Source organism: Macaca mulatta, chromosome 10, assembly GCF_049350105.2.
Source record: "Macaca mulatta isolate MMU2019108-1 chromosome 10, T2T-MMU8v2.0, whole genome shotgun sequence".
Taxonomy (NCBI): Eukaryota; Metazoa; Chordata; class Mammalia; order Primates; family Cercopithecidae; genus Macaca; species Macaca mulatta.
Window position 1 is genome coordinate 29,135,309 of NC_133415.1, and position 13,880 is coordinate 29,149,188.

The 13,880-nt window shown below is 48.8% G+C and overlaps 1 protein-coding gene across 3 annotated transcripts; it reads right to left on the reverse strand.

Annotated features, from left to right (window-relative positions):
- Window positions 1-9,263: 9,263 nt before the first annotated feature.
- LOC144331889 (uncharacterized) lies at window positions 9,264-13,677 on the reverse strand. Of its 3 annotated transcripts, none has more exons than XM_077950486.1 (2): window positions 13,408-13,677; window positions 9,264-13,317 (listed from the first exon to the last, which is right to left on the reverse strand). In XM_077950486.1, exon 2 carries the CDS (start codon window positions 11,655-11,657, stop codon window positions 10,566-10,568), a length of 1,092 nt encoding a protein of 363 aa, XP_077806612.1. In that variant the 5' UTR covers window positions 11,658-13,317; window positions 13,408-13,677; the 3' UTR covers window positions 9,264-10,565. The 3 variants fall into 3 exon arrangements, with proteins under 3 accessions (XP_077806612.1, XP_077806611.1, XP_077806613.1); XM_077950485.1 differs by having other exon boundaries at window positions 9,270-13,323; window positions 13,417-13,677; XM_077950487.1 differs by having other exon boundaries at window positions 9,270-13,116; window positions 13,618-13,676.
- Between the last annotated feature and the right edge of the window lie 203 nt (window positions 13,678-13,880).

Sequence of the window (13,880 nt, forward strand, 5' to 3'; positions counted from 1 at the left end):
CCCAGCCTCCTGAAGGGGTGGGCTGTGCACACACTGCCACCTCCCCAGTGGGTGCTGGCTGCCAAGTGCCACCATCTCAGCCCCTGCTGTGGCTCAACGGGTCCTCCCATAGCCATATCAAGACGTCGTCACCCATTGCATAGATGGGGAACCTCAGGCAAAGCTCACAGAGCCAGTGGGAGACTGAGGCCTGACCCCCAAACAAGCATTCTTCCTCCAGGGTCCCTGCACACAGCAGCCCCAGGGCTAGAAACTGAGCTCTCACCACAGGGATGGATCACATCCTCAGACGAGTCATGTGGCACTGGCCATCAGTCTGAGGACAGCGCTGGGATGGACCAGGCTCCAGTCTTGCGCTGCTCTGTGCTTGCAGAGAGGCCTTGAGAGACACTTCTGTGCTTACTGCACAGGCATCACTTCAATTATCGGTGACCCAGAGCAGCCCACTACAGCTGAAGATTATGACCCCACCCCCTCTCTCATAGGTTTAAAGCCCCTCCCACCCCTCCTGCAGCAGCCAAAGTGGCCATTCTGGGGCATGGGATGGGCATGGGAGAAAATGGGGAGCCAGGGCTGTCCTGGAGGCTTCTGGCACCAGAACCCTCTCCAGCCACCAAGCCCAGCTGTTCCCTGTTGCTCTGGGCTGAGGCCTGGGCCTCCACCTGCCCACAGTTCTGTGCAGTGGGAACAGGATGGAGGCCTGCAGAGGGAGCGCTGAGGGACGGGCTGGTTGGCTGTGTCTGCCACCTCAGTCAGCATCCTGGCCAGCGCCCTCCTCTCTGGAAGCTGGGCCCCCTTCTGGGTGCTGGCTGGCTGGTTAGGTGTGGGCCAGCGTTGACAGGGAGTTATAGGGGTGCAGAAGCAGAGTTGAGCAGGGCTAGGCAGCTGGTTGGTCTGCTGCCAGCAAGGCACAGTCCACTTCTCAGGCTGCGCATGTGGGACGGTTTGGTAAGGTACATTTTTCAGGGTGTAGCCAGGTGGGGGGAAGCATGGGGAGTGGTGCACTCTCTGGGCAGGCGACCGCGGAGCCATCACCCCCAGGACCCAACGGGCAAGAGAGGGGGAGCAGCTGATGGCTGGTGAGGGGCTAGCGGGGAGGGCTTGACAGGGGCACAGTCAGTTCTATGGGGTAACCTCATGGGAGGAGCCAGGGACCCTGTGGGCAGAGTCTGGCCGTCTGCTGCCCGGAGTCTACACCAATCAGTTCCTAGGAAGCCCTAGCAGGGGTGCTAGAAGGACAGGCCATCTGTGTCCAGCTGATCCAAGCTCCCAGGCTTTCTGGACACGTGGCCCTGGGGATCAGGAGTGAGCTGGAGACTGGAGGCAGCTGTGCCCTCAGAGCTGGGCAGATCTGTCACACCCTGCCTGGGCTAGGTCAGCAGGGCCACACAGGCATCTGCCTGAATCACTCCCCACCTCAAACCCACCCTGTAGGTCATGTCCTTTGCCAGCTTGCTCAGCCCACCACCTCCCTCCAGTGAGGTCAGAGGCTGCCTCACTTCCAACCCCCAAGCCCAGCCTGGGGCTCTGCTGAGCAGGCGTCAAGAAGGGTGAGCAGGCATTTCGAACCTGCCCTGGTTTTGAGCTGAGGGAAGTGGAGGATGCAGGAGTTGCCTGCTCCAGAGGCCCTGGGTGTGTGTGAGGAGCCCTGAGGCTGGGCCGAGCCACTTGGAGACACTGTGCCCCCTCCATCTGAGATTGGGGCCCAGGTGCCCGGGACACTACAGACCTTTTGGGGAACCTGGGAGTCGGGAAGTCTAGAGCTGGGACCCACAAGCTGGATTCTGAGCTTTCATCCACGCCCCCCCTGACGATCCCCCAGCCACTGCCTGTGCATCAGGGGAGACAACATCCCTCCATGCCCCCCTCTGTCCCCATCCAGGCTGTTCCTCCCCTCATCTGCTGGGATCAGTTTTTTTCTTTAACTGAGCCCCATGGCGGCAAAGGGAGAGCTCCAGGGGACCAGGCAGCAGAGAGGGGAAGGGAGAAGCCCTCAAACAGGCCGGGAGGTGGGAGGCCATGTACTCCGCACAGAGCCACACACAGCAGGAGGGGGCTGGGCGGAGGTTCAGAGCCCATTCTCTCCTGGGCACTGTTCTGGAATGGCCCCTAGTCCCACTCTGTTCTAAAGAGGGGACCCTCCAGCCCAGGGACCCTGGATGGGGTCCAGCCTGGGCAACAAGAGTGAAACTCCATCTCAAAAAAAAAAAAAGTAAGAATTAACTAAGGAGGAGAAAGACTTGTACAATGAAAAGTACAAAACATTAGAGAAATTAGACATAAATAAATGGAAACATATTCCATGTTCATGGATTGGAAGACCTTATATTGTTAAGATATCAATAATACCCAAAACAATCTATAAATATAATGCAATCCCTACCAAAATACCATGATTTCTTTTTGCAGAAATAGAAAAACCTATCCTAAATTCATATGAAATATCAAAGGGTCCTGAATAGCTAAAGCAACCTTGAAAAAGAAGAACAGAGGTAGAAAACTCACATTTTCTGATTTCAAAACTTACTACAAAGCTACAGTAATCTAAACAGTGTGGTACTGGCATAAAGATAGACATAAGAGACCAACAGAATAGAGAGCCCAGATTTATAGTCAAATGATTTCTGATGAGGGTACCAAGACGATTTAAGGGGGGAAAGAACAATCTTTACAACAACTGATGCTGGGAAAACTGAACATCCACATGCAAAAGAATGAAGCTGAAGCTGGATCTTTACCTAATAGCATACACAAAAATTCACTCAAAGTGGAACAAAGACATAAATGTAAGACTGAAACAAAACTCCTAGAGGAAAAGCTTCATGACATTGGATTTAGCAATGATTTCTTGCATATGACACCAAAAGCACTAATGGCAAAAGAAAAAGTAGACAAATTAGACTTCAAGAAAATTAAACTTTTATGTGCATCAAAATACACTATTAACAGAGTAAAAAGGCAACCCACAGAATGGAAGAAAATATTTTAAAATCATATGCCTGATAAAGGATTAATAAACAGAATATAAAGAGAACTACTAAAACTCAACAACAAAAAAACCACCAATCCAATTTAAAAAATGAGCAAAGCAGCCAGGCACTGTGGCTCACACCTGTAATCCCAGCACTTTGGGAGGCCGAGGAGGGTGGATCACTTGAGGTCAGGAGTTCAAGACCAGCCGGGTCAACATGGCAAAACTCCATCTCTACACAAAACACAAAAATTAGCAGGGCATGGTGGTGCATGACTGTAGTCCCAGCTACTTGGAAGGCTGAGGCACAAGAATCACTTGAACCTGGGAGGTGGATATTGCAGTGAGCCGAGATCACAGCACTGCCCTCCAGCCTGGGTGATAGAGTGAGACTCTGTCTCAAAAAAAAAAAAAAAAAAAAGCAAAGTACTTAAATAGACATTTTTCTAAAGGTATACAAATGGCCAGCAAGCACTTGAAAGGATGCTTAACATCATGAATCCTTAGGGAAATGCAAATCAAAACTGCAATGAGACACCACCCCACACCCATCAGGATAAATACTATTAAAAAAAAAACAAAAACAGAAATTACAAGCGCTGGTGAGGATGTGGAGAAGTCAGAACCCTTCTTCATTGTTGGTGGGGCTGTATGATGGTAGAGCAGCTGTGGAAAACAGTATGAGGGTTCCTCACAGTATTAAAAATTGAATTGCCGTATGCTTCAGCAACTCCACTTCTGGGTATATACTGGTGAACCCAAAATATCTGAAACAGGTCTCGGTTTATTAACAGAAAGTAAATTTTGCCAAGTTTAAGGACACACCTGTGACATAGCTTCAGGTGGTCCTGATGACATGTGCCCAAGGTGGTTGGGGCACAGCTTGCTTTTATACATTTTAGGGACATGAGACATCAATCAATATGTGTAAGCGGTACATTGGTTCAGTCTGGAAAGGTGGGACAACTCAAAGAGGCAGGGTCTTCCAGGTCATAGGTAGATAAGAGACAAATGGTTGTATTCTTCTGAGTCTTTTATCAACCTTTTACTGAATACACAATTTGGTCTGTAAATTTGCATTTTTACATAAACAATAGGCAGAGAGAGGAAGCAATCCAATATGCATCTGTCGCAGGTGAGCAGAGGGATGAGTTTCTGTCTTACATATTTGAAGATCAGCTATCAGTTTATATTGCCAGGGTGAAATTCAACAGAGCTGTTTTAGGGTAAAAATCTTGAGGCCTGCAAGGAACTTCCTTGTAGGCAAATTGTGAGGGAAGTATGTAGCTGTGCTGTTTTGTTTTGTTTTGTTTGAGATGGAGTTTCACTCTTTTTGCCCAGGCTGTAGTGTAATGGCGTAATCTCAGCTCACGGCAACCTCCGCCTCCCAGGTTCAAGTGAATCTCCTGCCTCAGCCTCCCGAGTAGCTGGAATTACAGGTGCACGCCACCACGCCCGGCTAATTTTGTATTTTTAGTAGAGATGGGGTTTCACCATGTTGGCCAAGCTGGTCTTGAACTCCTGACCTCAGGCGATCTGCCCACCTGGGCCTCCCAAAGTGCTGGGAGGGTGAGGCACAAAATCCTAGTAGGCAGAGGTTGCAGTGAGCCAAGATTGTGTCACTGCATTCTCCAGCCTGGGTGACTTGTGGTCCCAGCTACTCAGGAGGTTGAGGTAGAAGGATCACTTGAGTCTGGGAGGTTGAGGCTGCAGTGAGCTATGATCAAGCTACAGCACTACGTACGGCCTGGGTGACAGAGCAAGATTCTGCCAAAAAAAAAAAAAAATATATATATATCCTTAACATCACATGGCCAACCTTATTCAAGAGCCCAGTGTGTCTGGGCCCCTTCAGGGTTAAATTTCGGTGAAGTCAACACACAGTGCCTTTCACCATGGTCACTGGACGTTCCCTCTTCATTTCTCCTACACTCTTCGCTCTCCCACCAGATCGCCCCAGAACTCCTCTCTCTTGCCACTGATGAACTGCTGTGGGAAAAACCTAATGGCCACTTTGCACTGCCCATCTTTCTGGACATCCTGGCAGCAGTCCGGGTGAGGGGCTCACCTGCGATTCCGAAGATCCCCTCCTCTCCGGATCCTGACATCAGAACCTGCTCCTCCCTCTCTGGATGCTCCTCCCCAGCAGCATTTGCCAGCAGAGACTCCTCTGCCTGGGTTTACAGTCTGCAGTGCATCACAGTTCAGGTATGGCCTTATTATTCTACCTCTGCACTTAAAAACATAACCTCTGGGTGATGTAATTCTTTTCCAAGGCATTAATTCTTATCTCCATGCTTATAAGCCCAAGGTTTTATCTTCATTCAGAATTACATAGATACAGAATTGCTTTGTTGATTTTCTGGCTTGGTTGTTTGACAGACATTACATATTAAAAACAATCCAACCCCCAAATCTTGGTCGTCTTCTTCCTCTATTTGACTGTGACCCAGACTCGCTGTCAATAAATCACACCAGTGTTTTTTTTTTTAATTCCTTCAGAGACAGGGTCTCCCTCTATCACCCAGGCTGGAGTACAGTGGCACAACCATAGCTCACTGCAGCTTCAACCTCCTGGGCTCAAGCAATCCTCCCACCTTGGCCTCCCCAAGTGCTGGGATTACAGGCATGAGCCATTGCCCTGGCCTGTGCCCATGTATGTTAATTTGTGTATTAGTCTAGGACTCTGGGAGAGTTTCCTCATCCTGTATGTCCACTATGTCCTAAACAACCTGTGACCCAGTCCTGTTCATTCCTCCTCTAATATGGATCTCCAAATGCTCCTCTTTATTTCCACACCAACCCCCAGCCCTTAACCTCTTGGCCCTTGAAAGGCCTCTGAGGAGTTGTTTTTAGGTTTTGGCTTTGAGGAACGAGCCTGCTGAGGTCATTCAGGTCCAGGATTTTGTGTGAACATAAGTGTTGTCGGGTAAGGTCCTCCAGGCATCCTTGAGTTGGACGACTCCCTAGAAAGACTCAAAGAACTTCATGAAGCCCATCTCCCTGAAGGACACCACCTGGTCCAGGGCCCCACCATAGATCAGGTGATCAGCATAAACTGCCCACAGCCCCAGCTACGAAAACACACTCTTATCGGGCGAATATTTCAATGGTTTCTGGGCTTCCTCCCCGGAGCCAGGCAAGGCCAGATATTCTCTTGGGAATCAGCAGGTTCTAAGCATCCCAGACCAACTGCATTAATTCTCTGCCACACTGTACATGTTCATTTCTCTGGGGCAAATACCCAGGGATTGAGTTGCCAGGTTGTTCCGTAGTTGCATGTTTTGTTGTTGTTGGTGGGGTTTGCTTTATTGGGAGGGGGAATTGCCACACTCTTTTCCAGGGTGGCTGTAGCATGTTACATTTACCCAGTGACGTGTGAGTCGCCCACTTTCTCCCCATCCTCACCAGCTTTTGGTGCTGTTTCTACATTGTGCTTAAGGCATGCTGATGGGTGTGTCACGCTGCCTCACCATGATCTTAATGTGTATTAGTCTGCTTGGGCTGCCGTAACAAAATACCACAGGCTGGGCGACTTCAACACCTTAAACTGTTTTCTCACCATTCTACAGGTTGGAAGTCCCAGACCAAGGTGTGGCAGCATCAGTTCCTGGCAAGAGCCCTTCCTGGCTTATAGATGGCCCCTGTCACTATGTCCTCATGTGGGCTTTCCTTGGTGTGTGCAGGTGGAGAGAATGGGAGCCAACTCCCTGGCGTCGCCTCTAACAAGGACACAAATCCTGTCTTATCAGGACCCCAACATATGACCTCATTCAGCCTTATTATTTCTTACTCCAAATTCAGCCATACAGGGGGTTAGGACTTCGACATATGAACCTGGGGGATATATACATTCAGTTCATAACAAAGATGGCGACCATCTTTTCATGTGCTTACTTGACATCTGTATATACTCTTGGTGAAATGCCTATTAGTGTCCTTTGTCTATTTTGTATTTGGATTTTCAAAAACTGCTGTTGCATTTTGAGAGTTCTTGGTACATTCTAGATACTAGCACTTGGTTGGACCTGAAATTTGCAAATCCAAGCAGCCCTCATCTTATTATGCTTTGCTTCATTGTACTTTGCTGTATTGTACAATCTGTTTTTCACAAATTGAAGGCCGTGGCAATCCTGCATCAAGGAAATCTCCTGGCGCCATCGTCCCGCCAGCATGTGATCACTCTGGGTCTCTGTCACATTTTGGTAATTCTCACAACATTCCAAACTTCTTCATTATTATGATATGTATTATGATCATCTGTGATCAATGATCTTTGACATCACTATTGTCATTGTTCTGGGGCACCACAAACTGCACTCATATAAGACCGTGAACTAATGGATAAATATTGTGTGTGCTCTGAATGCTCCACCAACCAGCTGTTCCCTCAGGTCTCTCTCTCTCCTTGGGCCTCCCTATTCTCTGACACACAATATTGAAACCAGGGCAATCAATAACCCTACAGTGGCCTCTTGAGTATTCAAGTGAAAGGAAGAGATGTGCATCCCTCACTTCAAATCCAAAACTAGAAATAATTAAGCTTAGCCAGGAAGGCATGTTGAAAGCTGAGAGAGGCCAAAATCTAGGCCTTTTGCACTAAACAGCTAGCCAAGTCGTGAATGCAAAGGAAAAGTTCTGTAAGGAAATTAAGTCCTACTCCAGTGAACACACAAATGGTAACAAAGTGAAACAGCTTATTTCTGATATGGGAAAAGGTTTTGTTTTAGTGGTCTGGTTAGAAGATAAAACCAGCCACAACATTCCCTTAAGGCAAAGCCTAATCCAGAACAAAGCATTAAATGTTTTCAATTCTATGAAGGCTGAGAGAGGCGAGGAAGCTGCAGAACTGTTTGAAGCTAGCAGAGGAGGTTGGCTTATGAGATGAAGGAAGGAAACTATCTCCGTAACATAAAAATACAAGATGAAGCAGCAAGTGCGAATGTAGAAGCTGCAGTAAATTACCCAAAAGATCTAGCTGAGTTCACTGATGAAGTGGTGACACTGTACAACAGATTTTCAATGCAGACAAAACAGCCTTCTGTTGGAAGAAGATGCAATCTAGGACTTTCCTAGCTAGAGAAGGAAAGTCAATGCCTGGCTTCAAGGCTTCAAAGCTTCAAAGGACAGCCTGATTCTCTTGTTAGGGGTCAATGCAGCTGGTGACTTTAAATGGAAGCCAATTCTTATCCACCATTCCCAAAATTCTAGGGCCTTAAGAATTGTGCCAGATCCACTCTGCCCATGCTCTATAAATAATCAACAAAGCCTGCATGACACCACATCTGTTTACAGCATGGTTTACTGTAAGCCCACTCTGAGACCCACTGCTCAGAAAAAAGGATACCTTTCAAACGATTACTGCTCACTGACAATGCACCTGGTCACCCAAGATCTCTGCTGGAGATGTACAAGGAGATGAGTGTTTTTTCATGCCTGCTAAGACAACATCCATTCGGCAGCCCATGGATCAAAGACTTTCAAACCTTGTTATTTAAAAAATATACTTCATAATGCTGTAGCTACAATACATGGTGATTCCTCTGATGGATCTGGTCAAAGTAAAATGAAAACCTTCTCAAAAGGATTCACCATTCTAGATGCCATTAAGAACATCTGTAATCAAATAGGATGAGGTCAAACTAGCCACATTAGCAGGAATTTGGAAGAAGTGGATTCCAACCCTCATGGATGACTTTGAGGGGTTCGGGACTTAGTGGAGAAAGTCACTGCAGATGTGGGGGAAACAGCAGGAGAACGAGAATTAGAAGTGGAGCCTGGAGATGGTATTGAATTGCTGTGATTTCATGATCAAACTTGAACAGATGAGGAGTTATTTCTTAAGGATGAGCAAAGAAAGTGGTTTCCTGAGATAGAATCTACTCCTGGGGAAGATGCTGCGAACATTGTTGAAATGACAACAAAGGATTTAGAACAGTGCATAAACTTAGTTAATAAAGCCGCGCCAGGATCTGAGAGTACTGACTTCAATTTTGAAAGGAGTTCTACAGCATTACAAAGCTACAGATCAATCTTTTGTGAAAGAGAGTCAAGCAATGTGGCAAACTTCATTGTTGTCTTATTTTAAGAAATTGCCACAGCACCCCCTCCCCCCACAATCCTTCAGCAACCGCCATCCTCATCAGTCAGCAGCTAATCAGCTTCATGGCGTGATTCCACCAGCAAAAAGATCAAAAAGATTATGTAGGGGTCTCTAAAGGCTCAGATAATCCTTAGCATTTTTTAGCAAAGTTTTTTTTTTTTTGGTATCACAATTCATTAAGCAAACCAATATTCTTTTTTTCTTTTTTTGAGACAGGGTCTTGTACTGTCACTCAAGCCGGAGAGCAGTGGCACAAACATGGTTCACTGTAGCATCGACGTCTCAGGCTCAAGCAATCCTCCCATCTTATATTCCCCAGTAGCTGGGACTACAGACATGTACCACCACACCCGGCTAATTTTATTTTTTTTGTGGAGACAGGGTTTTGCCACACTGCCAAGGCGGGTCCCGAACTCCTGAGCTCAAGAGATCCACCTGCCCTGGCCTCCCTAAGTGCTGGGATTATAGGCGTGAGCCACCACACCCTGCCCAAGAGAGTATTTTTAAATTAAGCAATGTGCATGGTTTTTAGACATAATGCTATTGCATACTTAATAGATTACACCATAGTGTAAACATAACGTGTATATGCACTGGGAAACGAAAACATTGGGTAACGGAGTTTATTTCCCTATTTGCTTTGATTGTGGGAGCCTGGAACTGAACCCGCAATATCTCCCAGGAATGCCTGTCTTCTCTCCTGGTCTGTACTTTTTCATTTCATCCTCTTAAGCCAGTGTTTCCCGGAGCCTGGGTTTTAAATGTTGGTGAATTCTGATGTATCCATACTTAGATGGGTCCCGCTTTTGGTGTCAAGTCTCAAATCTCTACCAGTTCTAGGGCTCCATTTTTTCTCTTAGAATTTCTCCCCTAAAGTTTTATAGTTTTATGTTTAACATGTGAGTGACCCATTTTCAGTTACTGCTTGTATGAGCGAGGTGAACTGTATTTCAAGGAAGAGTTCATCCTCAACATTTACCTTATTTTTTAAAACCCACAAATTCATGGTATTTCATTGTTTGGATGTACTGGGACTTATTTAACTAGGCCCCTCTCAATGCCTCTGGTTTCTTCTTCATTTTTTTGTGATTTTAGTAAGTAATGCAAAATTGATTTTGTTGTTTTTTGTGTGTGTTTTTATGGAGATGGGGTCTCAGTATGTTGCCCAGGCTGATCTAAAACTCCTGGCCTCAAGCAATCCTTCTGCCTCCTCCTAAAGCACTAGGGTTACAGGCGGGAGCCACCACGCTGGCCTGAGAACGATGTTCTCATCACAAATATATTTGCACAAATGCGCCCCCATACCCATTTGTTGTCATTCGACTCAGTCATGCAGTACGCAAAGATAAATTCTGTTTGAACTTTATGTGGTCAGGTTATTTACTTGATGGCTTCTGGGCTTTGTTTTATGATTTAGAAAGACCTGCATTCTTCAGAGTGGTGGAATTAAATGGAATTAAAAGTGTCACATTCATGTTTCTGCGACTCTTTTCATGGTCTGTTTTCCGGATCTACCACTGCTCGAGCCCTGGAGCCACTGGTGCCGCCAAGGAGGTCCTGGCAGGGCGCCCCGGACTCCGCACCTCTGGGAAAGGTCCCCACCCCTCTGGAGCTTGGGCCGTGCAGGTGTGGACCGGGAGTCGGTGTGGACCGGGAGTCGGTGTGGACCGGGAGTCGGTGTGGACCGGGAGTCGTGCAGGGAGTTGGTCCCCTTCCTGGCAGCCATCCCTGGCGGCGAACGGAGGTCACAGGGACTGCATGTAAGAATGTCCCAAGTCCCCCTTCTCCTGCTGGGTCGCACTGTGCCTGGCGATGGCTGCCGGGAACTCCAAGGTTGATGCCCCCTATGGGTGCTGGACACCTTCCGTCGCCCCGGGCTGAGAACGCCACCGGAGGCGGATCTTTCTCATAGCTGGGACCACAGGCATAGGCACTGCGCCAGCTTCTGCACACATTTCTCATGCAGTCCTCTGACCCTGTGGGGTGGTCAGGGAGGATGGCCCGGGCCTCCTGGTCCCGGTTAGCCCAGCAGGGCACTGCTGGGCTGGCTGCTGTCCATGGCAGGACGGTGAAAGATGCAAGGTGGCAGAGGAGTGGCCGTAGGCAGGAAGGGGAGGGCCGGTGGGCAGGGACTGGTCTGTGTAGCCTGGCTGGTCGCGCTCCACCGGCTCCAGCCGCAGCGTGGAGCACCCGGGCCCAGGTTCCTCTCCAGTGTAGGCAGCCTCGCCAAGGCCTCTGGACGTGCCCTCCCCGCTGAATGCACAAGGTCTCCTCTGCTCTCCCAAGCAAAGCGGGGTCAGGCCAGGATGGGAGGTGGATGGAAGAACGCTTGGAAACACTGGGCCCTGTAGGCTTCTTCCTGCCCTTGATAGCCAGACCCTCTCTCTCCTCTTGCAGTAGGACCCGGCCCAGCGCTCTCCAAATGCAGCCAGGCCCTCCGCCCCAGCCCAGCACTGTCCCTCCCACTCCCCCGGACTGTGTACAAACACACTGGCACACAGCAGCTTCAGCCTCTTCAGCCAGCTGACCCAGGGCAGACCCGTGCACAGCACTGACCCACACCTCACTGCTCCCTGACACCATCCCAGACCACACCCTCCCCCAACCCAGTCACTCACTCTGTGAGCACAGATGGCCAGCTTTGCCCCAGGTCCTGCTCAAAATGCTTAGGGATCCATCAGAGAACAAAACAAATAGGGTTTCTGACTTCATGAAGCTTCCATTTTTGTGGAAGGAGATAGACAATAAAAGCTGTATTTATTAAACACATAATACAGCACTGACTCCATACCAGGTGTTATGCTATGAATTTTATAAATATAAATTCACTTGATCCTCACAAAACTTCTGAGTTAGGTATTGTTCATACAAATGAGGAAACCAAGGCCAAAGGGGTTAAATAATCCACCCAAAGCCACATGAGTAGCAAGTGGTAAAGCCACAACTCAACCCCAGGCAGCCTGGCTCCAGAGCCCGGGCCCTGCCACCTCTCAGTAAGCATGAGCGAGCAACACAGCATGCTAGAGGGTCAGTGCTCTGGAAAAACAGAGAGTAAAGCAGAGTACAGGGAATCCGGAGCACTGAGGGAAGGAGACACACTCACATTTTACACTGGGAGGCATGAGGATTCCCGGAGGAGGTAACATCTGAGCAAAGGCACGAAGGGTTGAGGGAGTTGGCATGCAATATATGCAATATTGCAGGAAAGAGTGTTTCAGGGAGGGGGAGCCTGTCCCACAGCCCTGAGGCAGGGCATGCCTGGAGCATGGGAGGAAGGTCCAGTGAGGGAGGGAACAGCCCCTGCCTTTTGCGCAGCAGAATGCCCGTGCGTGCTGCATGCCTGATTCCCTGCCTCCCTGGTGCCCATGTTGCTCTTTTAGTATTCACCATGACTTCCAAAGTGAACCGTGAATTCTTGAGAACAGAGCCCGTGACCTCTACTCCCTCTGCTTGTGCCTGGTACTTTCAAGCTGATGTTTGCTGGATCTGTCTGCCTTGCCTTGTGGATTCTACAAAACTACAAGGTCCAGGAGGATGAGCAGGTCCTCCCAGGGAAGCTTCTGACACCTCTGTCACTGGTCCTCCTACATTAGTGGTGAGCAGTAGCCTCTGCCTGGGGCAGGGAAGCAGCAGTAAGTAAACGGCACTTGTATTCTGTATTTTCAAAGCATGCCTGCCCAACTCTATATTCAAATTTTATTCCCAGTAGGCCCCTTTAAACTGGTAGGCAGCCAATTCCACCCTACTTGACAAATGGCAAAACCATCAGGTAAGTCACCTGAGCTCACTGCGCAGCAGCAGAATCGAGGCTTTCTCATCTAGGCTGGGAGATCAGGGCCTGCAGAAGCCACTCGCATCTTCAACCTCCTTTATGACCCACCCGCCTTCTCTCAGGCCCAGCCCCAGGCCCTGGGGAATGAAGTCACTGAGGACTCAAGACTCTTGAATTTCAGACATGCTGGGACGCAAGAATCACTTTTTTTTTTGGACGGAGTCTCGCTCTGTCGTCCAGGCTGGAGTGCAGTGGCGCGATCTTGGCTCACTGCAACCTCTACCTCCCCGGTTCAAACAATTCTCTGCCTCAGCTTCCTGAGTAGCTGGGGTTACAGGCACCCGCCACTACGGCCTGGCTAATTTTTGTATTTTTAGTACAGACGGGGTTTCACCATCTTGGCCAGGCTGGTCTTGAACTCCTGATCTCGTGACCCACCCCCCTCAGCCTCCCAAAGTGTTGGGATTACAGGCATGAGCCACCATGCCCGGCCTCAAGAATGACTCTTAAGAGGTGAGTAATGACCTGGCCAGGTGCGGTGGCTCATGCCTGTAATTCTAGCACTTTGAGAGGCCAAGGTAGGTGGATCACCTGAGGTCAGGAGTTCAAGACCAGCCTGGCCAAGACAGTGAAACCCCGTCTCTACTAAAAACACAAAAATTAGCCAGGCGTAGTGGCACACGCCTGTAGTCCCAGCTACTGGGGAGGCTAAGGCAAGAGAATCGCTTGAACCCGGGAGGCGGAGGTTGCAGTGAGCCGAGATGGTGCCACTGCACGCCAGCCTGGGTAACAGAGTGAGACTCTGTCTCAAAAAAAAAAAAAAAAAAAAAGGGTAAGTAATGACCGAACAGTACAGGGTCCCGATCCCATCTAAGTAGGCTTAAGGCAAAGACTGAGCATTTAGTTAAGTCACAGAGAATTTAGCTAAACGCAGTGAGTCACCCACTTCACACAGAGAAAAACGCATCCCTCTACTCCTGTCTCATCACGCGCAGAATGCCCAGGTGCTGCTCTCCCACCCGTCCCTGTCCCCT